This window comes from Rhinopithecus bieti, unplaced genomic scaffold (assembly GCF_001698545.2).
Source record: "Rhinopithecus bieti isolate Rb0 unplaced genomic scaffold, ASM169854v2 scaffold_10347, whole genome shotgun sequence".
NCBI classification, from domain to species: Eukaryota; Metazoa; Chordata; class Mammalia; order Primates; family Cercopithecidae; genus Rhinopithecus; species Rhinopithecus bieti.
In genome coordinates, this window is record NW_016806836.1 from 5227641 (window position 1) to 5252864 (window position 25224).

The following is a 25224-nucleotide window of genomic DNA, read 5'->3' on the forward strand; positions in this document are numbered from 1 at the left end:
AAGGAGTTTCCTGGGGTCAGGCAGTTAAGTCTGGGACTTGTCTGGTAGGGTGTGTCTCATGGCCTGAGCCCCAGTGGAATTTTCTGCTCTAACCAGCATTTGCAAAATGGCAGAGGTTTACACAATGGGGAAGCTTGGGCTAACAATGCTGCCTTCTCCCTTGATAAGGGAAGAAGGTGTGTGCTGTGGCGAAGGGTTTGCTGTGTAAGGGGAAGGGATATTTTTAAAGTACTTCTGTTCCTTTGGTGGTGCCCTGCATCTATGATCTTGTTAAATCTTAACTGCAATTCTGCTAGGCAGGCATTGGTATAACCATTTCATACATGCAGAAACCGAGACCAAAACCTCAAAGTTCTATAACTGGAATTTGTAACTGTGACCTTTTCCAACTACCCGCTAACAAACTTTGTCTTTTAATTGTAGATTACTAGGGCTAAGGCAAACGGAATATCTTAGGTTCTGGATATGTGGTTGTCATGTAATCTTATCTGGAAGGTTCTTGGACATCCAGCGATTGGCTAGTACATCTGGGTAAAATTAGAGAGTTGCTCTTTATGGGAATTTTTCACTAAAATGAACAATCTGTCTGTTCTTTGGTTAAATAAGTCCATTAGTGAAGTCCATCAGGGAAGTGTTTTAAGCTTGAATTTGCCTTCCTGTTATTTCTGCTAATTCATGCTACTTTCCAAGAAAGATGAGAAAGGATCTCTTTGAGTGGGGGTTAGAGACAGAGGGCGACACATAGAACTAAAACATAACTTGTTAGAACATTAGCATACTTGTGTCAATACCAACACAAATAGCAAGTTTTTGGAGCAGCGCAGAAGTGGGAGCTGTGCTGTTTGGTGCAGGAACCACTAACTACATGTGGCTGTGGTTATTTAACATTAAAAAAATTATTTCTATACAAAAATTAGCTGGTCGTGGTGGTGAGTGCCTGTAATCCCAGCTACTTGGGAGGCTGAGGCGGGAGAATCACTTGAACCCGGGAGGCGGAGGTTGCAGTGAGCTGAGATTGCACTAGTGCACTCCAGCCTGGGCAACAGAGCAAAACTTCTTCTCAAAAAAAAAAAAAAAAAAAAAAAATTCTAAATAGCTTTGTTGAGTTATAACTGAGATGTGATGTTTAAAGTATACAGTTTTAATATGTTTATATGTGAAAGTATTACCACAATCAAGACATTGATATTGAATGTATGCATGACATCCAAAATTCCATTCCCATGTATAATCACTTCCTTCTGACCTCCCCACTCCCATCTGTCACAGGCAACCACCAATCTGCTTTCTGACAATACGTATTAGCTTGCATGGTCTAGAATTTTATATAAATGGAAGCATGCAGTGTGTACCCTTCTTTCCTACAACATACTTATGTTGTTGTGTGTAACAATATTTATTATTTTTTGCTAAGAGATATTTCATAGAATGGATATACTACTATTTGTTTATCCATCTACCTGTTGATGGATACCTGTTGGGTTGTTGGCAGTTTCTGACTATTACAAAGAAGTTGCTGTGAGCGTGCATGTGTGAGTCTTCGTAGGGACATGTTCTTTCATTTCTCTTGGGTATGAAAGTGAATTAGAAGTGGAATGGCAGGGTCATCTGGTAGATATATGTTTAACTTTAAAGAACAACGGCTGTTTGAAAAAATGGTTGTACCATTTTACGTTCCTACCAGCAGTCTATGAAAGTTCTAGTTGCTCCATATCCTCACCAGCACTCAGTATGGTCGGTCTTTTTAATTTTAGCACTTGAATAGGTGTGTAATGGGAGCACATTGTAGTTTTAATTTACATTTCTTTGAGGACTGATGATACCAAACATATTTTCATGTATTGTTTTGCCTAGCTGTCTCTCAACACACTTTGCTGGAAGTTCATGTTGTCATTTCTCTTCTTGAATTTAAGCCATTTCCTGCAGTTAGAAAATCCTTGGGCATAAAGAGCCCATCTAGGGGCCAACAGTTCATCCTTGCCACTTAGCAGCACTGCAGAGTGAAATACCTGTTCTTTCTGCTTCCCGAGGTTGCTTGCAGACCACAGGAGAGCGCAGGAAACCTCCACACGTCACCTCAGTATTCGGTAGTGTTATTTACTCTTTTCATTACAATTAGTGTTCAGATGTATTAGGCTGCCAAGAAGCTGTGTGATTTCAGTGGCATTGCCTCAGGTGGGTCATGAGAATGAGGCAGGACCATCACAATATTTTCAGCAACTTTGTTTGGGTTTTCCAATTATTTTCTGATTGTTATTGTGGCAGTTCTGAGTTGCATGCCCTGAACCTTGGGTCTGTCAGTGGGAGGATGTTAAAGGAGATCATAATTGAATATTTGGAAGAAAACAGATGGAAACACATGACATGGAGCTCTTCCACGTCTTATCTTCTTGTCAATGTAAACCAAATCTTATTTCACAAAACGTCTTCCGGGTGGCTTTCAATGGGACATAAAACATGACAAGATATCATAAATTAAAAGTGAGGCAACACCAGATAGAAGGAAAAAATACACAGAGCTGGTAATAATGCAAAAACCGCATTTCTGCACACCTGTTACTAACTGGTGGGTCACACACACAGCCTGCAGCTTTGTAACCACTAGTGGAATAAAGGAAACTCGTCAGATACACAGTTCACAATGTCTGTGAGATAAACAAAAAGCAATTGCTCAGGAAAATTCTACCTGTTGTTCATACAGAAGCCAGACAGGGATTGTTCCCAGGAGTCCCTGTAAAGAAAACACTGTATGATGCAATGAACAGTTTTCCCCACCACAGTCTTACTGAGGTCACACAAGTGAGTTTCACAGGCCTGTTTCTTATGACGGCTGTGAGAAAGCAGTCTGGGGAGGAGAAGGCGGAGAGAGGGGTGAGGTGGACAAGAGGATATGGCAGCGTCCGCTGCTGTCTGCCAATCTGTCTCCATCCTGGGGCACTTGAAACGTATCTGGGAAGTGAATAGATTCAATAACGATTTTTCCAAGGAAACTTCCCTAAATATTGTCTCTCTCATCTACATTTCAGAAAATATTGGGAGGTACACAGTTTACATTGTGCTCTCTGACAAATACCTGTGTGGCTAGGTAAGTCCAGGCTTATGTGCCATAGGGTAATTGGAAGTAGATTGTATTAGTCAGGGTTCTCCAGAGAAGCTGTGTGTGTGTATAATTTTATATATTTTCATATATAATAGTATGTTATATATTATATAACATAACATAATTATACTGATAATTATGTAATCCTATGGATATATAGTATTATATAACGATAATATATACTAAAAATGATAATTGTATGTAATGAATATATTTAATTATTTGAAAATATATGCTATCTGTAAAATATCAGTATATTTTATGCGTAAAAATAATCTTTGATATAGCACTATTAAAGAAAATATTTGTGAAATTTATAAAATATATTAAATATATTAAGGAAAATATTTATATAAGCATATATTAATATGTATTTGTGTATATATAGTATTTTTTAATGAGTGTTTCCTTATAGATGGAAACAATCCCATCCATAGTAAGTCTTTAATGAGTGTTTCCTTATAGATGGAAACAATCCCATCCATAGTAAGTCTTTTCCTTCCACGCACAAGAAGTCCTTCCTGTATGGAAGGAAAGGACTTAGTACAAGGAATTGACTCATGTAACTGTGGAAAGTGAGAAGTCTCATGATCTCCCATCTGCGAGCTGGAGATCCAGGAATGGCAGTGGTGTAATTCCAGTCCAAGTTCAGGAGAAGACCATTATTCCAACTCAGGCAATCAGGGAGGAAGCAAAAGGGGCAAACTCTTCTTCCCCTGCTTTTCTGTTCTATTCTTCCAAAGGTTGGATGGTGCTCATCCACGCTGGGGAGGGCCATGTACTTTACTGAGTCCACTGATTCAAATGCTCATCTCATCCAGACACCCTCACAGACACACCCAGACATAATGTTTAATTTGGGTACTCTGTTAGAGTCAAGTTGACTCATAAAATTAACCATTGCATAGGTTAACATCTTTCTACAAAAAGAAGGCATCTATCAAGACACCTGCCACCCCAGAGATGATCGCAGCCACCATCCAAGACAGGCCAAGGCAGTGGCCAGTTTCTCATGAGATGTGTCTTCAGATGGGTCCCAGCACTGGAGGACTGGCTGGCACTCTCGCCATTGTTCTGCCTCCTATAATAAGGCTGGGGTGACTTAGCCTGAGAATTTCCAAAGCAAATGAAACAGGCACACCATGGCCAAAAGAGTCTCTAGAAGACAGCTACAGCAGGCCTACTGTTTAGCAATGCTACTTCCTGCTGTAGCTTCTGAGATATGCTGAGGAATTTCGCTAAGTTACTGAAAGTGGTAACTTTTCAAATCAGCCAGTTGTAATTCAGGGAAATAAAGATGTTGTTTCCAGGATGGCAGGTATGGCAGTGGCCCTTCTTTCTGATAATGATTAGAAAGCAGCCAGTGGACTCATAGTTTGAGATAAATCCCTGTTGCCTGTGTCATGGAATGCTGGCCTTCCTTTCTGTAGAGTGGGACTTTACAGCTTGCTTTTCCTTAAGTGGTTTTGGATCATAAATTAACAGGTTAAAAGGAGGACCAGCCAATGCCTTTGTTTTGCACCCCTCTGGAAGCTTTATATGTCTTTGGAAGACCCCATCTGTTGGTGCTGGCTTTTGTGGAATTGTAGTTCAAGTTCTACATGAGAATCAATAGACAGGACCGATGCAGAAATGCAAACACATGAGCCTAGAACAATTGTAGTGAATCAGGGAAATTGTAGTGAATCAGGGAAAAGGGTGATAGAAGGATAGTAAAAAATTATAAGCAGGTTTTTCTTGTCCCAGGATCATGTCTCCTTGAGGTGAAGTGTTGGATGCCATGGTCTGTGGTGGACGGGGCTCAGTCATAACTTGCTTATTCCTTATGTGATACATTGGCCTGAGGAATCCAGACGTGTAACTTTGCAAGCAGTTTTTCAAGCAAGGAGATGGTGTGCCTTCTAAGGGGAATAGCCACTAAGCAAAGTGGTCTACAGTTTTGTGGAGTCCGTTTAAAAAATGAAATTCAGGATACAACTAGGTGGGACTATACCAACATAATTATAAGTGTAGCACAGTGAAAATGCAAATGGGTACCTCTTTTCTGCAAGACAATTAGGCAGTTGATATTGAAAGCCTTAAATGTGCGTATTTTTCCAATGAGTAAATTTACTTATGGAAATGTACCTAAGGAAATATCCAGAGATGGGGACAAAAATGTATCTGCAAGTGTGTTCAGTAGAACAAAAGGCTGGAAAGAACCTACATTTTCAGCAAAAGAGATTAAGTAAATAAGGGAATGGTATCATTAAATATCAGATTATACAGGTATATTTAATAACATTTTCGTAGCAGGTAAGTGAAAAGGATGAGTTATAGAGTCACATAATATTAATATATTAAGCTTTATGAAAAAATATATACACATATACATGCTCATATACGTAACGTATATAAATATATATAATTTGTATATCCTTACGTATATACATACACACTCCTATAACTCCATGAAACACATATTAAGACACTTAATTGATTGTAATAATAGATTATGATGCTTTTTATTTTCATCGCCATTCTTTTGTTTTATCCAAATAATCTAAAATGCATACACTAAACCAACATAAACAAAATGCTACTAAAAAAAGAAAGATGGTCACTTTTTCCCAGTTACAGAATATTCCTAGTGAGAAGCCATGTACCCTAGAACATAAAGTATAATAAAAAAATAAAAATAAAAAATATATAAAAGCCATTGCTGGATTTGGCATAGCTAATTCCAACAGTGAGGACACAGGTTTTCCCACACCCCATCATCACCATCAGACACTACTCATCCAGAAGGATGTTTAGAGATAGGAGTGTGTTCTCCTGCCTTTATCAAGGAGCATGGCGGATGGGGCTCCTTCTTTGAATTCCTCAGGGACTCCAGAGCAGAGTCTGTCAGCCCTACCATGGAGCTGACTTCCAGGCTTCCCTACAAAGGATTCGCTCCACGAGGTGTTTATATGACGAATAACATTGAAAGACTCTCAGAAATGAAGCCATGTGTCCAAACGCCCTGTGCAGATCTCTGTAGGGACAGTGTATGTTTCCAGGCAAATTGCGTGCACTGGACTGGGAGCAGATCTGAATCTGGCAGGAGAAGGTTTCTGCCTGAGCTCTGAGCCTGCAGGCTGACAGCAGCAGCCACACCAGGGTTGATGAGCTGAGGAGGCGCATCAGTCTTTACTGCAGCTGGTTCGCCCAGTAAACCTGTTTCCTCGCTCCTGCAGGGCTGCTGCTGGCCTCTGAGGCTGTGAGTGTTTGGGAGACCAGCTCCTCCTCCTACCTGCCTGCCTCTGAACCAGGAGTCCCTTCTGTGTGGGATTTCTGTTGACAATCTAGTGGTCACGCTGCAACTAAGCATTGATGATAATGTAATGATACTATGCATAACAGCTGATGTTTATTAAGTGCTTACACATCAGATGTATTTAGTTCTCATAACCAGTCTTTCAGATAGATGTGATTGTAGTCCCATTTATAGATGAGGAGACTGAGCCTTAGATGGGTAGATGACATCCTCGGAATTACACAGGCAGTGAGCAGCAACAGCATGATGTGAATGAACATAGGTTCTTTTTTTCAGTCCTGGGCTCATTCTTCCATGCCTACCTCATGGCCCTGTTACCTTGGGTTACACTCCAGCCTTTCCTTCTATACAGGAGGCTTGTCTATTTAAAAACAGAGTTCTTTATTTAGCATATATTTACACACCTCAGCTGAACTAGATACTTAAGTATATTTTAATTTCTCAAATCTACATGAGATCAGTGAAATAAAAATGCCCTTGGAATTATTGTTGAATTGCCTCCCCACCCCTGAGTTGCCTTCTTAATTCTCTTATCCCCTTCTTAGCCACATTCTTTAAATGTGATGTCTACACGTGAATGAGGCTTTCTTCAATGCCCACCTCTTCCAAGGAGTGGCCCTTGTAAATGTCCCCAGTGCTTTCTTCATTGCTATAGCCAAGGGGTGCATCTCAGGCCTTATACTTCTCTTTTCAGATTTGATGATGCTGACTGCTCTCTCCACAAAAATCTTACTGCCCACTTGAAACTGTCTGTCAATAACTAGGAAGGGCCTAAGATTTTACCTTATTTGGAGGCTCCCAAGGTAAACTGCCACAGTTGCATAGATGCTGACAGAAGACATGAGACTTCTGGGTCAGAGACAAAGAACTTTATTATTCACTACACAGCAAGCAGCATAAGTTTGATGTTCTCATTAGTTTCCTTTGTCCCCCACGAAGCCCTGTGGGACTGATGCCGGGTCCCTCCTGACTCTTTGCAGGAGTTCTAAACCCAGAAATCAACCCAAAATGAGCAGTTAGCCATGTACATAGTGTTTCAGCACAGCTAATCAAAAATGATTTATGTCTACTTCTATTTCTTCTGACTTTTAATAAAGAATAATCAAAAGCTATTCTTTAGAGGCTGCCAAAAAGGTACAAATGTGATCTTAAGAGAATCAGTGGGCTAGATTTTAGCAGGTTTCCAAATGTCATGCTGTGGCAGCAATGTGACTAGAAGTGAAAAGAATATTCATTACAAGTGAATTGTGGGAATTTCACCTAAATATTTTTTGGCCAGGAAATTCCTGGAGCAATGGGAACAAATTTCAGCTGGAAATGCTGGGCCTAGTTTTATTTTATTTTTATATTTTTATCTTTATGTTATTTTTTTTTTATTTGGATGCCAGAAGTTCAAACCAGCACATGGAAGGCTTCCAGAATCCTGCATTAGAATATCTCCTGTAAACCAGGCATAGTATCTGTTGTGCAAAACCAGAAATGGTTTCCTTTTATTAAAGATACTACTGTTTCCACTTCTGCCAGTTACAAGTCAATTTCAAGGCTTCCTGCTCTTTCTGAAATAATGACAGCCATTTTTGTAGTCTTGTCTTACCTCTTTGTGAAGGAAATAATGTCAGCAAAGGAGAGTGGATGGGGAATTGCAAAATGGCAAGGCCATTACAGAAACCTTGATAGATAATCAGGTGGTAGGGAAACAGCACTCTCCGTGGCATCAGGTGCAACTCTTGACTTCCTCTCTAGGTGGTTCCTGAAAATAGAGGGGTCTTGCCTTGCCTGGGGGTGGAAGGATGCGCTTGTGCTAGGGACAGAACATTAAAGTGTAGCTATCACAGCCCCTGTTCTTCCAAGGAGTGTGTGCTCTCAAACCAAGCTGACTTATCCACACAAAACAAAGTAAGCCAAGGGAAGTTGGAATTTGAGTTGTTTTTAAGAGCAAGGCAAGCAGATGAAAAAGGGGAAAGATAAAGAGGGATTTCAGAAGGCAACTGTTGCCATAATCAGAGGAACATGAACGTAAAATGAGATTAAGCAGAACCACCGATTAGGCTGTAAAATGCCTTTGTTCAATTTAGAACATGTATCCCTCCTGTATGGATGAATTGGGAAAAAAAAGGGGTTCACCTTCTGGGCAAATGTACCTCCATGGATATGTAGCTTGATATGCAGATAGAACCCTTGGGCAAGGCACAAAGGTGACCTCCCTCCAAAAGGGCTCTAGTCAGAACTCCTGGCTCTGCCAGTGGAGTATAGGTTGGATTTGGGGGCCACACCTCTCGCCTCTTAGCTGGGCACCATTGGTGCAGTGACCAGTTGCTCATCCTTGGGGCGTGGTCTTAGATTTAAGGAATTTTTCCATTCATGTGTTATGTGGTATTATTTGGCCCCTTTAAGGGACTTAAGAGGACATTCGCTTTTAAGTCCTTGAGACCCAGGGCAAAGTCAGCAGAATTAGCATCACCAGGGAACCAATTAGAAATGCTAATTATCCAGCCTCACCCCAGACCTCCTAAATTACCCTCTAGGTGATTCTGATGCACATTAAAATTTAGGAACTACTGTTCTAGACTGAAAGAGTGGGGATAAGGAAACCTCACCCCAACCTAATAGTATACCATGTATGCCGTAACTTAATAACATGTAGAATCTGATAGCCAAGAATGTAGGAAGATACTCTGTTCCTTCTTACGTATATATTTCTGACTTAAGGTCTTCCAAGATTTCCAGAAAGCTAGGCATCTGGGCTTCTATCACAGCATTTCCCAAACTGTTTTCTATGAAGCAGTCATTTTCGGCAAGATAGCATTAGATATTCTTTGAACAAACAAAGTAAGTTTCTGGAACACTGCACTCTCTACCCTACTTTCACAGAGTTGCTAAGTGTAACTGTGTACTGTTAAGTACTAGATGGCAGATGGGTGATGTGATTAATGTCTCAGTGTCTGGTATCAGATCACCTGGGTCCAATCCTAACTCAGCCCCTCAGCAAAGAGATACTAGGTTTTGTTCCTCCTAGTAAGATTCATGGACCAGCAGCATCCGCAAGACCTGAAGAATTCCAATCCCCATTACAGGCCTTCTGAATCAAGATGTGCATTTTTAACAAGATCCCCAGGTGGTTTGTATGCTGTAGTTTGAGAAGTACTACTAAAAGCCTTATTGCTTGACCACTCTCTGCCTCAGTTTCCTTATTTGTTAAATAGGAATTACTAGTAGGACTTATCTCACACTTTATCAGACATCAGAATCCCCAGGAAGGTGTGTTAAAACAAAAGTGGCCTGGACGCATTCCCAAAGTTCCGGATTCATTAGGTCTAGGAATTTATTAGATGGGGCTAGATATTTCAGTTTTTTTTGTTTTTTGTTTTGGTTTTTTCTTGAGGTGGAGTTTCTTTCTTATTGCCCAGGCTGGAATGCAGTGGCACGATCTTGGTTCACCACAGTGTCCACCTCCCAAGTTGAAGTGATTCTCCTGCCTCAGCCTCCTGTGTAGCTGGGATTACAGGCATGCGCCACCATGCCTGGCTAATTTTGTATTTTTAGTAGAGATGGGATTTCTCCATGTTGGTCAGGCTGGTCTTGAACTCTCGACCTCAGGTGATCCACCTGCCTTGGCCTCCCAAAGTGCTGGGATTACAGGCATCAGCCACCACATCTGGCCTGAGAATTCACATTTTAACAATTTCCCAGGGGATGTTAGTGCAGCCCATCTGGGGACCGTGGTTTGAGAACCATAGCTCTAGATTTTTCTAAGAGCATTTCTGTCTCCATGCCAGACCTGTTTTCCTCCATGAAGTATACTATTTTGTTATTTCATTGCTAGACTTAGTGTTTATGTTTTACTCTTTCTACTGTTTTTACGATCTTAATCCAGCCTATAAATTCCTCTGTGCAGAAATTATACCTCCCATAGTCTCTCATTTTCTGTTTTGTAAAATAATGAGTACATTTTCAGCATGATTAATAATAGAATGGGGAAGGGGGAAAAACCTCAGACTGTCAACCCCAGTAAACAACATCTCCAAATGGATATCAGCCCTGGAATTATCTTACAAATTTACATTTATAACAAGTTCCCAGATGAGGTCGATGCTGTGGATTCAGGGACCACTCTGTGAAAAGAACTTTGACAGGGACTTTAAGAGGATCAAGTGAACAATCTATCTATCATGGAAGCTGTTAACACAGTGGCTGGCACAGAGTCAGCCTTCAAAACGGTTAATGTGACTTCTACTTGATAAACACTCAGATAAATCCTGTTTAGTTGAACAAAACGTTGATCAAACTCAGCTATGGAGTGCTTTATTCATGTGAGATGGAGTGACATTTCATAGGAAGCAGTGCTTAATTACAGCTGTGCTCACACCTGGTGTTGCCAGTGTTCTACTGAGGTCAGTTCCCAGCCCCATGTGTGAAAAAAAAAAAAGCAGATTTAGAAACAGACTGCCAGAAAATCTCAAGGCAGTAGCTCATTCGATTTCAGGAAACCCAATGTATAATTTACCGTAGGAGAAGACAGAGACAGGAAAGTGCCAAGTGGAGTACATGCTTTTAGTGTCCTGGACAGATCCCCTTTTCAAACAAGTGCCCTCAACCCTAGAGCAGTGGACATGTCGGCTGCTAAAGCCTCACAGCTTCCTTTTCCCAGAGAGCTGCCCTTGATCAAGTAAGAAGCTTCCTCCTCTCTCTGCCTCGCGATCCCTGACCCTGAACTACTGATGGACACAGTAGTTCAACCACAAAGTACTATTAACTCTGGGATATGCTTCATGCTCCATGGTTCCTTGTGAAACCAGGCTGGAGCTTGAGTCCAGTTGTGATCCCATCCTTGCTTAGCCCCTTTTCTCACTCTGTCCTTTACATCCTTTCTCCTGGAAGCACTTGATAAATCTCCATGTGTCAAAGTCTGCTTCCAGTGAGCCCAGTGAGAGACATCACTTATTGGGGCCCACTGGGATATCTGTTGCGTTGACTCGTGGAATCAGAAGGTCAGATGATGATTCCACTTTAGAACAATACATATATTGACTTGAAAATCTTGCCACAGAAGGAAAAGAAGCATGTCCTGAAATTTCAGTGGAAGGATATACTTACATCTGAAAAACTACTGCAGGAATCAGAAGAAAATTTCCAACAAGCTAAGTGGTAGATAAGGGCCTGATCTGATGGAATTTTTCCTGGGCTTCTGTGGGCACTCATCCTTGCTATGCTTCCTTGTGGCATTTCCCAGGACTTTGGGCTTTCCTTCAGTGTCCTGCTCCCTCTTCCTGACACCGTAACATTTGCGTCTCTGTGCATTTTTATGCTACCTCATGTCTGGGTTGGAGTCTTTACTCTCCCACCCTGGCTCTGGGTTATGGTCTTCTTCAGGCTTTTGGCACTCTCTCCCTGCTCCACTTCTCCCTATACCCTCTCAAACCTGCTCTGTTGCAGGTGGACCTGGATTTCTGAGCCCTTGTATATTTAACAAAACTTCCTCTTGTTTTTTCCCTTTGCGTTTTTCTCTTCTGCCTGTGTCTGGAGCTGAAATGGCAGGTGGGACCTGTGCTTCTAACACATTCATTCTGCATAAATCCCTTCTCCATGTTGCCGTAGCATTCCGACATCTGAGCCTTTCGCCATTTGATAATCTACTCCCTGGTCTTCTAGGATCACCCTGATTTCTGTTCCTGGGTTCCTGCCAGTCTTCTTTGACTAGCATCTGCCTGCCCTTCCCTGCCTTGTCTTGAACAGTCACATTCGTAGGCCCTTCTCATCTGGGCTCACCTCTCTGAACTTGACCTTCGTTTCTTCTTGCCAGTGGTGCATCCAGCGCTATTTCCTGTCATGACTCTAGGCCCTCCTGCTCGTCCCTGTCCTGCTGTCGCCTGCTCCCAATATGACAAGTGTGATTATCAAAAGGCCTATTTTCCAGACATTTTATAAGACAACCTGCAATTTCCTATCTTTCAGTAGGATAAAGCCTGTTGGTTCAGGAGCTAACAGAAAAATGTGAATCGTTCAGATGGACACCCTTAATCTTCCCTGGCCCTACTAGAATCTGACATCATTAAGAAGAAAAGTAAATAATCCTGGAGGTGACATGAAAATAAAATTTCAATTAAATGTGAAAAATGAATGTTTTGCATGTAACCAGTCTTTTTCTCTTTATATAAGTATCTTATTGCTACTGTAACAAATTCCACAAGTGTAATAGCTTACAACAAAACAAATTTATTTATTTATAGTTGTGGAGATAAGTCAGAAGTGGATTTCACTGGGCTAACATGGGGGTGTTGGCAGGCTTTTGGCAGGCTGCATTCTTTAGAGCATCTAGTGGAGAATCTGTTACCTTACCTTCCCCTGTATCTACAGGCTGCCTGCATTCCTTGGCTCCTGGCCCCTTCCTCCATCTTCAAGCCAGTGATGGCATCACTCTGACCTCTCCTGTCCCACAGCTTCTTCTCTGCCTCTGGTTCTCCTGCCTCCCTCTTTCAAATATAGGGACTCTTTTGATGACATTGGGCTCAGATGGCTAATCCAAAATAACCTCCCCATCTCAGGATCCTTGACCTAATCACATCTTCACAGTCCCTTTTGCCATATAAGGTCACATATTCCCAGGTTCTGGGGACTAGGATATTGTCATCTTTAGGGGGCTGTCAGCCTGTCTACCCCACTTTTTATGGCTAATTTCACAGCTCTGCTAACACTAGAGCTCTGCAAACAGTAGAATACAGCTTCATGTGCTCTTTTCCATGCCTTCTCGTTTATTCCTCACAATAACTTTATATAGTGGGCACCATTTTCAAATCTTTTGTGTAGATGAGGAAACTGAAGCTCAGAGAAATGAAATCACCCACCCAAGGCCGCACAAACTAAGCATTTGCCGTGATTAGTTTTATTAGCCGTCCCTATCCTGTCTTTCTCTAGCTCCATCCCTGTTTTCTTACAGGCATCTAAGTAACAGGAATCTCCTGGGAGCTCACCTGTGACCACTGGTGGGCCAGTCACATCCAGGAGAGGTCACCTTGGATTTAGAAACAATTGCATATGAGGAGTTTTATACCAGATGGGCTTGTATTTTTGTACATTATTTTCTTCTGCTGGATTTCTATATATTTCTTTATTCTTAATATTTTTATAAACAATTAGTTTTGTTTTTATAAATTTTATCAAATAGATGGTGGGCCATTCAGTCTGAAAAGTCAGGTCTTAGTTTAGTCCAGGAAAGTGACCTCCTGTATCTTGGATAGGATTTCATTCCGTTCATTGCACTCTCTGCTGTGGGAGCTCCAGTTACTTACAGGGTAGTATAGTTGTCTGTTGTCCATTTTCTTGATCAGTTTGCCTCTCACTGATTTCCTTTATCTTTGCTTTCTTTGCCATCTGGGTTATTTTTCCAGGCCTGTCCTCCAGGTGATTGGTTTTCTGCAATGTTGATCCTGCTCTTCTAATGCCATATTGAAATCTGCAAACAGCATTGTTTGTTTTCCTCAATTATTCCCTTGGCTCCCCGAGTTGTATCTTCTTTCTTAGTACCTGTCCTTGTCACCTCATCTCTTAGCTCATGTTCTGTGGAGACCATGTGTTGATATCATTCTCAGTCTCTCTTTTTTAATCTCCCATATTTCTTGGCTGTTCGGAAGATGGACGTCCAAGGCAAAGCTCTGTGTTTCATGAGCTTGGGTTGGGCATGTGCATTTTGCTTATTTCTCTCCACCCCTTATGCAACATTACTACATCCCCCACCCTTTTTTATTGTTCTCAGCTAATAAATTGGTGGCAAATAGGTGGCTCCTGGTGTAATACCTGCTGCTCATTCTCTCCCACTCTGAGAAATGAGGGTGCTTAAAGAGGTGAGTGATGGGGCAGTGGTGAGTCCACACTGGAGTAACATGCATGGCATTGTAAGAACAGGATCTGAAGCCAGATGCCAACTCTCCAGCTTCCAAGCTGGGCAGCCTTGGGGAGGCAATTTCACTTCCCTGAGCTTCAGTTTCCTCTTATATATGAGAGCGATAAGAAGTGCGCCTACCTTGTTTTTCCTGGGGAATAAATGAGAAAGCATACAAAACACTTAGCACATAATAGTGTTTAGCTGTTGTTAGCTTAATAAAGAAAAAATGAAAATGTTTATAATGTTATAAATAACTCAGGTTAGAAAATATTGACCCAAAACCTCACCACTCACTCATCCTTATCCACCATGGTGGCCCCGAAGTGCCTTGCTCAGCAGTGGGGAAGATGGGCTCCTTTTGATGACTCCCCTTCTTCCAAGGCCCTTCTTTTCATGTAGTGACCTCTTTTCCAAATCAGGATACATTCCTGGTGTTTGCCAGAATTTTTCCTCCTTCCTCCCTGCACTACTTTGGGAAGGGGCATTACATTCTCATACGTTCTCATACGTTCTCATAGTGGAGTCCAAGTTGTGCCATCTCCTGCAAAGATGCCTCCAGGCATGTGGTAGCTGGGTGGCAGTTTCAGCCCTGGCGACTTTTCTCCCCTTCCATTACCTAGTACTGGTTTTTATTCGGGCAGGTGAATAGAAACTTTCCAGCTCAGAGAAGTGAAATTGCCTGCTCAAGTCTGCACAGCTTGGAAGCTGCAGAGCTGGCACTTGGCTTCAGATTCTCCTCTTCCAGCCCCATGCTTGTTGCTCTGATGTGTACTAACTATTCCACATGTTGGTTAGTTTCTGGCATGGGAGGCAGTTATGGTTACCTCTCACTCTGCCATGGCTTTGGAACAATACCGTTCATTTTTTTATGTGCAAGTATAAAGGAAATACATGTTTGAGACAAAGTCTGAAGAATGTCGAAAAGTAAAAAGCAGCAGCAAAATATTGCCTACAATTTCCCTGTCTAATCTGTAGCAAGTCTCTTTTAGCTGCCCTTTGATGGGGGCCTGGGTTACCCTGGGTTTCTGGCCTTCATGATCACTGCCTTCCCCTGGTATTGGTCTCCCCTCATTTGCTGCCATAGAGCTCAGCAGTGTGGCTCTACCTGTACCTGCGCCCTCCTCCTGACAGGTCACTGTAGAGGGTGAGGGAAGATGACATAGATGAAAGTAGGATGTGCACATGGGGAAACTGTTTACTTCGTGCAGGAAACTATGAAGATCGCATCTTGGAAGACTGGGAGACTCAGGGCTTGAGAATCATGAGTCATAAGGTTTCCCTAAGTCCAGATAATTAAAGTAGTCAATTTCACTTTTGGGGAAAACATTTTTAAATTAAAGCAGGCACTGAGAATACGGTCTTAGTAAAAAGAGTGCTTGACTTGAAGTTGGAAAACCTGGATAAGGGGCTCATGTACTCTACGCATTTAGCTAAACTGTTGGACATTTGGATTTTTCTTCTGAGAAGAACAACAGTTGTACAAACCCCAGACAAGGCTGTGAAGATACAATGAAGACTTATACAAAAATGCCCAGCCCAGGGGCTGGCACATACTAGATAAACATCCAGTTAATAACATTAATAAACATCCACTCCAACTGCATTGACATGCATGTTCCTTACCAGTTCTCATAACTTGCAGCTGTGAAAGAGGTTTGTTCAAACTCAGGATATCCCTCCTAAAACTCGGGATGCTGAAGACAAAAGCCCATGTGTATTCACCTTGATTCTGGAAATGCCTACCAACTTGGGAGGCTTTCAGACAAGCTTCTAAAGATGAGCAGAGGAAAGTCCTTCAGTGTAAAATGAGCAACACTTGTAAGCAAACGTGTGGGGAAAATTTGTATCATACTTCAGGGCAGGATAAGCTTCTAGAGACGGTGTGACAGTTGTGAGAACTGACTAGCGATGGCTGTGAGCTGAACGTGGGTTTTTATGGAACGGGGTGTCCTCAGGGAGACTGGACCATCCAGGCAAAGGAAAGAGCATGTGCCGAGGAAGACAGGTGTTGGAAAGCTACCATCCCCTCCCTACCTGTGGTGATAGCCTAGGGTAGGTGGGGCTCAGAGCCTGTGGGGTGGGGTAGCAGGGCACCAGCCATAGGGCCTGGGAGCCGGGCTGTTTTTATTCCATGTGGGCTGGGTTTTCACTAAGTCTACTGAAGTTTGTCTGAAAGAATGCTATGGGTTCTGCTTCAGGGAGAAAGGAAAAGAGGAAGGAAAGTGAAGGGGCTGCATGCCAGCCCCAAATGCAGGCTGAGCCAGGGTGTTTAGGAGGAGCGTTTTTCCTCTCTTCTTACTACCAGGCCTCTGTCCTCGAATCAGCTCACTAGCAAAGTTTATTATTGAATCAGATCATTAGCACAAACCATCCATGAAAACTCCCACCTTTTAAAAAAAAAAAAAAAAAAAAGAGGCAGGGCCTTGCTCTGTTACCCAGGTTGGAGTGTAGTGGCTTGATCATGGCTCACTGCAGTCTTGGATTTGTGGGCTCAGGACATCCTCCCTCCTCACCCTCCAGAGTATCTGGGACTGAAGGTGAGTGCCACCATGCCTGGCTAATTTTTAAAATTTCTTGTAGATGCAGGGTCTTGCTTGCTGCCCAGGCTGGTCTCACACCCTGGCCTCAAATGATCCTCCTGCCTCAGCCCTTGCAGAGCACTGGGATTACGGGCATGAGCCACTGTGCCTGGCTGGAAATCCCTTCTTATAGTTGAAAGTCCTGAGCCCCTGGGTGTGAGGATGGGGGGACATCCGTGCTGGGAGTCGCCTGGAAGTCTAAAATGCTATGATTCCTCCTCTCCCTCTTTTCTTCTGTTCTACAGCAATGGAATGGCAGGGACACGGCCCTGATGGTCACCCGTGTGGTCAACCACAGGCGCTTCTCAGCCACGGTCAGTGTGGCAGACACTGCCCAGCGGAGCGTCAGCAAGTACCGCTGTGTGATCCGCTCTGACGGTGGTTCTGGTGTGTCCAACTACGCGGAGCTGATTGTGAAAGGTGAGTGCCTCCAGCCTACGCCTCTACTGCCATGGAAGGCCGGCGCTAATGGGCCTTAAAGCCCCTTTTCTCATCTGCTGTTCCTCCCCCACATTCAGTAAAAGAGGATATTAATTTCTAGTCACTCTGGCCTCCCTCCCCAACACAAACTCCCCAAACAGGAGAAATTATTGTAAAATCATGCAACATTGCATTGCTATTCCAAGTTGAGTTTCACATACAGGAGCCATACGTGAAAGACTGTGGAATGTATAACACAGAAGGCATCTTCAGATTTGGCTTTATTTTGTATTTAAAGTTAGAATGAACAAATGTCCTTGTATTTGGGTGGCACGCTATGGCAGTGTTCTTGTACTATTGTTTCTGAGGAATTTTTTCAAAAATGAAAACTCAGTACAATGACAATATTTTGGAAGGACTTTTGAAATAAATAATTCCTCACCCCACTGGCCTTGATTCAATTCTTTTCAATTTTCTTGTTCTTATTCACCTTGAGATATTGTTTACATGCTTTCCATTAAAATATGCACATCATTTTCTGCTTCTCTCACAAAGCTGGATATCCCATTTCTTTCTGAAACTTTGTCATCTTTGTTATGATGCTTAATGATCGTATGCTATCTCATCAAATGAATTATCCTATTTTGTTAAAACTCCCCATTTGCAGTCATTTGGATAATTCCAGGTGTTTTGTTTTTTCTTACCTTTGTGTATGTAACAATTAGCACCTCCATGGAGTTCTTCTGGAGAGAACATTTTATTCTATTGAACCAGATTATTTCCTTAGGATAAATTCCCTGGGGGTAGAGTTGGGAGGCCAAGAATGTGATTTATGGATTTTTCTTTGTGTTGCAATATTGCTTTTGCAAAAAAATGGTTTGACAGTTTACACTGGCAACAGCAGCATGTGGATGTACTCGTTTTACCAATGTTACGTTCGCCGATTAAAATTTTAATATAGTATAATTTAGTGAATGAAATAATGAAGCTGTTCTTATTATGCTAGCTGTAGAATGAGACCTGGTGTGTTTGAAGGGAAAAAACAAAAGCAAACATAAAAAACCACTGATCGAGCCTTTGAGGGCTCCTGAATTAGTTTTCTTTGTCAAAGTATGGGTGGGTGTGGAAACTTTTTGACCTCATTTTGCTGATCGAGTGTGACTGGTAGCCTTGGGCTAACCAGACTGGGAGTTGCAGTCTGGGATTCTCTATCCTGGCTGTCTTGACTTTATATGGACATTCACATGGCTAATCATGTGCCATCATTCAGGTCTCAGCTGAAATGTCATTATGTCGTCTTCTCCCAGGGAACTTCCCTGACCCCCTGCCCACGCCTCCCTTCCGGGTGGTCACAATTCCTTCTCATTGCCTGGTCTCCTTTTCGACATAGTTCTTATCACACTTTAAAATGCTGGTTTGCCTTTATTTGTTTACTTGGTGACTTTTGTTCCGCTTTTAGGTTCTAAGCTCTATGAGAGGAGGGCTGTCTGCTGGGTTGGAAGTCCCTGCACTCAGCACAGTGCCTGGCCCTGGTTCTCAGTTTGCTGAAGCATATGAAGTTGTTAGCGTTTGCCTGTTTTGACTTGCACAGTCAGTCGTTTCATAAGGCTCAACTTGAAAAAAATTGTAGAATGATAGATGAGTGAATGAATTATTGACCTCAGCAGGAGTTGATTTCCTCACCATAATGCCATGAACACTTAAGCCAAAGATCAACCAATTAGGCAGTCATGAAAAAAACAACTAAAAAAATCTTTACATTTGTTTACATTAAATGTTATTAACATAGAAAAGAAGCTACCACTTTGATGGCATTAGGCTCCTGTCTTTGCTTTGTTGGTGCCATAAGATTAGCTCGTGTGACCCGGTATGGTGGCTCATGCCTGTCATCCCAACACTTTGGGAGGCTGAAGCGGACAGATCACCTGAGGCCAGGAGTTCGAGACCAGCCTGGTCAACATAGTGAAACCCCATATCTACTAAAAATATTTAAAAATAGCCAGGCGTGGTGGCAGGTGCCTGTAGTCTCAGCTACTTGGGAGGCTGAGGCAGGAGAATTGCTTAAACCCAGGAGACAGAGGTTGCAGTGAGCTGAGATCATGCCACTGTACTCCAGCCTGGATGACAGAGTGAAACTCTGTCTCAAAAAAAAAAAGTTATTATTATTATATATGTATTATGTGACACGGGGGTTATTGCAGGCCTTTCAGGTACTCAGTGAATGTGTAATTTCAGCTCTCCTGCTGGAATATGTCTTATACCTTCTATGGCTGGTCTCCCATACCAGAATGAGAGTCCCAGGAGAGAGTGCACTGCATTCGCTCCTGCTCCTCACGGTCTTGCTAGCACCTTGCATGTACATGGGGCAAAGTTGGTGGCAAGAGAATGTGACCAGTGGCTATGGGAGTTAGTGTAGCGCTCTGAAATTTCCATGCACAGACAAATGGAACCCGAAAACGCTTGGTTTATTCTTTCCTTATATGCCCCCATTCAGGGGCAGGATGGGGAGCTATGGGGAGAGAAACCAGGAGGCTACTGGGACAGAGGATGTGGTGGAGCATCCTTGCTTTATTCGGAGAGGTGGCCAGGGCTTTACAGGGACACTGATTAGTTCTCTTGCTGGCTGTGCATCCTGGGCCGGAGTTGAGAGGAGGGGCCAGTGCTAGCCTGGGTGCAGTAGCCAGGCCTGGCAATATGTGTCTGCAGCTGCCGCTGCTCACCTGCAGCTCCTGCCACTCCAGCTTAGGGAGGGTGGGGTGGTGGGTGGCACCCGGTCTCCTTCACACTGAACAGTGGGGGGTTGGCACTCCCTGTAATCTGGTCAATCAAGGTGTAATTTTATTACACATTGATGAAATTCATCCATATTTTTGGCATGGGTTATCACTTTTAGTGCCCATTTTCCTCCATTTAAGTATTATAATGGTGGTAAGCTAGGAGCTTGGTCCCTTGCATGTAAAGAAGTCCCTTCACATGTGTGACCTGATTTCATCCTAATTGCAGCTCTGTACATTGGTTTTATTTTAACTCATTTCAGGGGTGGGAGAATTAGCACAGCCAGGTTGAAAAACAGGGCCATCCCAAGGGGTAGAGCTGGAGTCCGACCTGCGTCTGACTCAAGCTATATGGCCACACCTGGAGTGCTGGTGGGTTGTGGCCTTGCTGGCACCTGGTGCCACAACGTCATGAGCAGTGCTGAAGAGGCTCAGGTACCAGGCAAGCAGAAGTCCCTGGGTCTGTCTAGCTAACTTGCCATTTTGACACATGACGTTCCCTTCCTGACCCTCAGCTAGCTTCCAGATTGCTGGAGAAATACATTTAACCTACACTCACCCCCTCCCCCGACCCCACACACACTGCTAAAGAGTTAGTGGCATCCAAGCAAAACAAGAAAATAAAAGGCAGGGACCCCCTCAGGAGCAGAAGCAACCAGAGGAATCCTGTCACCCTGGAGCGGGTGCCCAGGGACCCATCTGAAGGCAGCAAACCCGAGCGTTTGGAAGAAACCGTGTGATGAAGAATGACTCACTTACCTCTCAAGAGCCCTTTGCCTTTGCAGAGCCAGGATGCTTAAGTACTTTAATACTGAAGTATTTGTACTTATTTAAAAAAATATGAGGGAAAAGCATTAATCCTCCCCCTTTCAGAGAAGGGAGGAAATCTGAAAAACAGACCAAAAAAGAAAAAGGATTCTCAAGGGCCAAGCACTGTGTTATGCGGTGGGTTCTGGATTCCTTCTTCTTGGACTGACATCACCCACGACCCTGGGATATCACAGAAAGAAAACCACGTCTTCAAGGTCTTCCTCCTCACAGGCTCCCACCCTTTGGTTCCAGTTCAAGGCAGGAGATAACCTTGCAGCCAGGATGCTTGCGTCTGAATTCTGGCCCCACCTTGTCCCAACTCTGTGACCATGAACATGATCAAGCCTCTCGGGGCCTCAGCTGGCTCATCTGGGAACAGGAATGTAGAATTACCTCCCTCGGAAGGCGTCGTGAGGATTCCATGTGATAATGGATGTAGGAGTTCTTAGAACACTGCCCTGCATAGGCACTCTAAGGTATTTGTTAAATAAAATAAAGAAATTGCCCATGGGGGTGGGATTTCTCAGACAGAGAGGTAAGAGAGATGAAGGGCTCCGTGGGTGGGGAACAGGATACTGGACCCAGGTGCCGATCTGATGACTGTCTCTGTGGCTTTGGGGAAATCATGTCGGGCCTATTGTGTAAAGTATGCCCAGTTCTCTCTTCGTACACAGTGATGTGCCAAGCATAAGAAGAGAGAGGGAGGAAATATGAAAGTGTGGACTTGGGGACATTTGGGTCATGGGGTCTTTTATTAGGGTTCTCTAGAGGGACAGAAGTAACAGGATATATGTATAAATGAAAGGAGAACTTTCATATAAGGAGAACTGATTCACATGATCACAGGATGAAGACCCAGATGGGCCGTCTGCAAGTTGAGGAGCAAGGAAGACAGTAGTGGCTCAGTTAGAGTTCCAAAACCTCAAAAGTAGGAAAGTTCAACAGTGTAGCCTTTAGTCTGTGGCCAAAGGCCCGAGAGCCCCTGGCAAACCACTGGTGTAAGTCCAAGACTCCAAAAGCCAAAGAACTTGGGGTCTGATTTTCCAGGGCAGGAAGAATCCAGCATAGGAGAAAAATGAAGGTCGGAAAAGTCAGCAGGTCTACTTCTGTCGCCTTCCTCTGCTGGCTTTTTCTAGTTGCACTGGCAGCTGATGGGGTGGTGTCCACCCACATTGTGGTTGGGTCTGCCTCTCCCAGTCTGCTGACTCAAATGTGAATCTTTTCTGGCAACACCTAGAAACACTCAGATACACCCAGAAACAATACTTTGCATCCTTCAATTCAATCAGGTTGACACTTAATATTAACCATCACAAGTCCCTGTAGGTCAGAATTCTCTGGTCCCTTCCTGTGTTCACCCCTACTGGATCAGGAAAGCTCATTCCCGGGTCTGGGGACAAAGGAAAAATAGCTAGTTTTGTTTGTCCTCAGCCATCTAGCTACATGGACCACCCCTCTCCTGGCATTGTTCATTCAAAACCCTAACCACTCCACAGTTGGGAGGTCACTGGGCCCCTCAGCACCCGAGGGTTCTGGGAGCCATAAACCCCTGTGCTGGCTTCCACAGCAGGTACTCATGCTGAGAGGAATAGCGGAGGCCCAGGATGGTCTCTCTGTCTCCCCAAACAGGTGTATTCACGGCTGGCTGGTTCACAGCTAGTGTGTGATCCTGAGATGGTAAAGATTAGCACGTCAGAAGATGCTGCCTAATATGAGGGTAGGTAATATCAGATTCTCAGGGCGACACACAGAGCGAAATGAAAGCAAATTGGAATTACTTAAATTCTGGAGAGCTGTTTATTGAGTTGTGATAATGTACCTGGGTATACATTAGATTACTCTGTAATTGAGGTTTCACTCAATTGACAATTTGGCCCCTCAACCTACCTGTTCGAGACCAGTGCTCAGAAATGTACTCATTCGTTTCCTTTGCTTCTGGTTTTCTGAGAGTCTTCAATTTCAAGGCGTCTTAGCTGGCCTCAAGGACTTGAGTGTCTTCAACCAAAGTTATGCAGATGTATCTTGATGAAAATTTCTTAATTCATAAAAAGTTTCTTGTTGGCGGTGATTTTTAAACCAGTCTTTCAACTCCATTTAACAACCTATTATGCACTCAGAACACTCATCAGTATGAGAATTAGTGGTCAGAAGAAATGTGATGCTCGTGTTGTTAGAGGTTCCGATTTAAACACTGGTGTGACTTCCTACCAAGGGAGCTTGTTAGGATCAAGAGCAGGGCTTGCTGTTCTAAACACAGTTGAATTTCCATCTTAGTCCTGTTCCCAGGTACCTGTGTGATTCAGCAAATCATGTATTTACTCTGGGCCTCATTTTCCTTATCTGAATAACGGAGGTGAATATATATATATATATAAAATGAGATCCTGTGAGAGGGAAGAAATATAATATATAAAACACATATGTATAGCATAATATATGTGACATATGTAAAAAAGGACAGATACATCCTAGTACTAGAAAGCATAAAATTATGTCTTTAACTAGTAGTAATCATATTTTTTACATTACTATTAAGGAATGTTTCCCAAAGACATTGTCCATTGTTCGCTTTCCTGGCTTAAAGGAATGATATTCTGTATATACTGTGAAAATTTAAATTTAGATCATCTTAAGGTCTCCCTCTTCTGAATTAGGATTGAGGTCATCCAATTCAATCCATTGGTTGAAGTCAGTTGCAAAAATGCTTTACTTACATTGTACTGTCTTCTCTTTCCTTTTTAGATTTTTTTTCAGCATTTACAAGTTTCTTGAGACTGTATCAGACATAGCTATATGGAGCCTGCATTCTAGGATGGCAGCAGTGGGCTCCTCAGCTTCCCCATTCTGGAAGCACACGTTCCACAGTTGACTGATGTCCTGACTGGTCCCATTTTGCTCACTCACTAGTCTGGTACCAGCAGTGATTTGCATTTATAGCCTCTAGTTTAAAGATGGAATGGCTGGAGTAGCTGACTCATTCCTGTATTCATTTGCTTAATAAAGTTTTATGGAGCCCAACTGTGTGTTAGGTTCTATAAAAAGCTCATGGTCTAGCAGGAAGAATCATGCAAATCTGTGCTGCATGGTCAGTTAATGTTAGCCACCTGCCACACCACCTCCCTAATCCTAACAATGGCCCTATGATGTAGGTGCTGCTAGCAAGCACCTTTTACCAATGAGGGCATGGAAGCCCAGAGAGGTTCTGAACCTTTCCAAGATCACGCTACTCATAAGTGGCAGAGCTAGGCCTGCCTTGCCTTGGCCATGTTCTCTCTTTTATACCACATTTCTTGTAGAATCCAGTTTTGGATTTTGGTATCCAAAATGGTATAGCCTGCATTCAGGTGTGAGCTAAAGGTATATACAGAGGGTGGGACAATGAGTGTAGTCTGGGAGAGCCTCTCAGACTGGCCCCATCTGAGCTGGGTCCTGCGGCCTGGTAGGCTCATGAGCAGGACAGCCTGGGTTGGTTTTGAGACACTGAGTGAGTGACATGTTTGAGGCTGGTTAGGTAGGCAAGGGGACATTTGCAGAGTATTTGTACCAGAGTAGGAGCCTGGGCTTCATTCTGTAGGAGTCGAGGGGCTCTGATGGACCCTGTCCGTGACCATGGATAATAGTGTACACACTCATAAGGCGGGATCTCTGCATCCAGTTGTTCTTCCTTTCCCTGGTCCTGCAGGGAAAAACCATGGTCAGACAGCTGGCTATGGTCACTGGCACAGACTGTGTTGGAAAAGAAGAGTGAAGATAAAAGGTATATGGCATTGAGACTCCTAGAAGCAGACTCGGGGCAGGAGTTCTGAGTGCAAGGTGCTTATCTGAGTTTTAGGGACATGAGACAGACAATCAAGGGCAGTTAATAAAGGGGGCATTCTCAAGTGAGTAACCGCTGGGAACATCTGGAGCTCTATCCTACTAGGTAATTCTGGAATTTAATGTAGAACTCACGGGGTGGGAGGAGTGGGTTATTTGTACCTTAACCCCCTCTAGTCATGGGTTGAGAGCTGTTCCTGGGGGTCTTAATTTTCTGTCTTTACTGTCTTGTCATACAGGATATAGCCTCTGCGCCACAGGGCTTTGGCAAAAGCCCATGGCTATTAGCTATTTGACGGTTGGCAGAGGCAGTTGGAGGCTGGGCCGCACTCTGTGCAATAATAAGGCCTGAGGTGGCGGCGGGACACAACAGCTTCCGCTACAGGGATCCTACAGCCTCTGTGGCTTTCCGAGGTGACCGAGGCTGCTGGCTCCTGCCTCATCAGTGGCGGCAGCCATGGAGGACAAGTTCATGCTAGGAGGAGAAGCAAAGCCACCTTGAGCTCTCTGCTTGTATAGGGAATGGCACAAAGCAAAGGCTGGCCTCA

The 25224-nt window shown here is 43.3% G+C and overlaps 1 protein-coding gene across 1 annotated transcript in view; it reads left to right on the top strand.

The window, feature by feature from the left end:
• The window catches only part of PTPRT (protein tyrosine phosphatase receptor type T), an 890462-nt gene that overhangs the window by 183499 nt on the left and 681739 nt on the right, over positions 1-25224 (top strand). The window contains exon 6 of the mRNA XM_017878051.1: positions 17102-17276. Coding sequence (XP_017733540.1) covers positions 17102-17276 — 175 coding nt within the window. The remainder of the gene's footprint in view (positions 1-17101; positions 17277-25224) is intronic.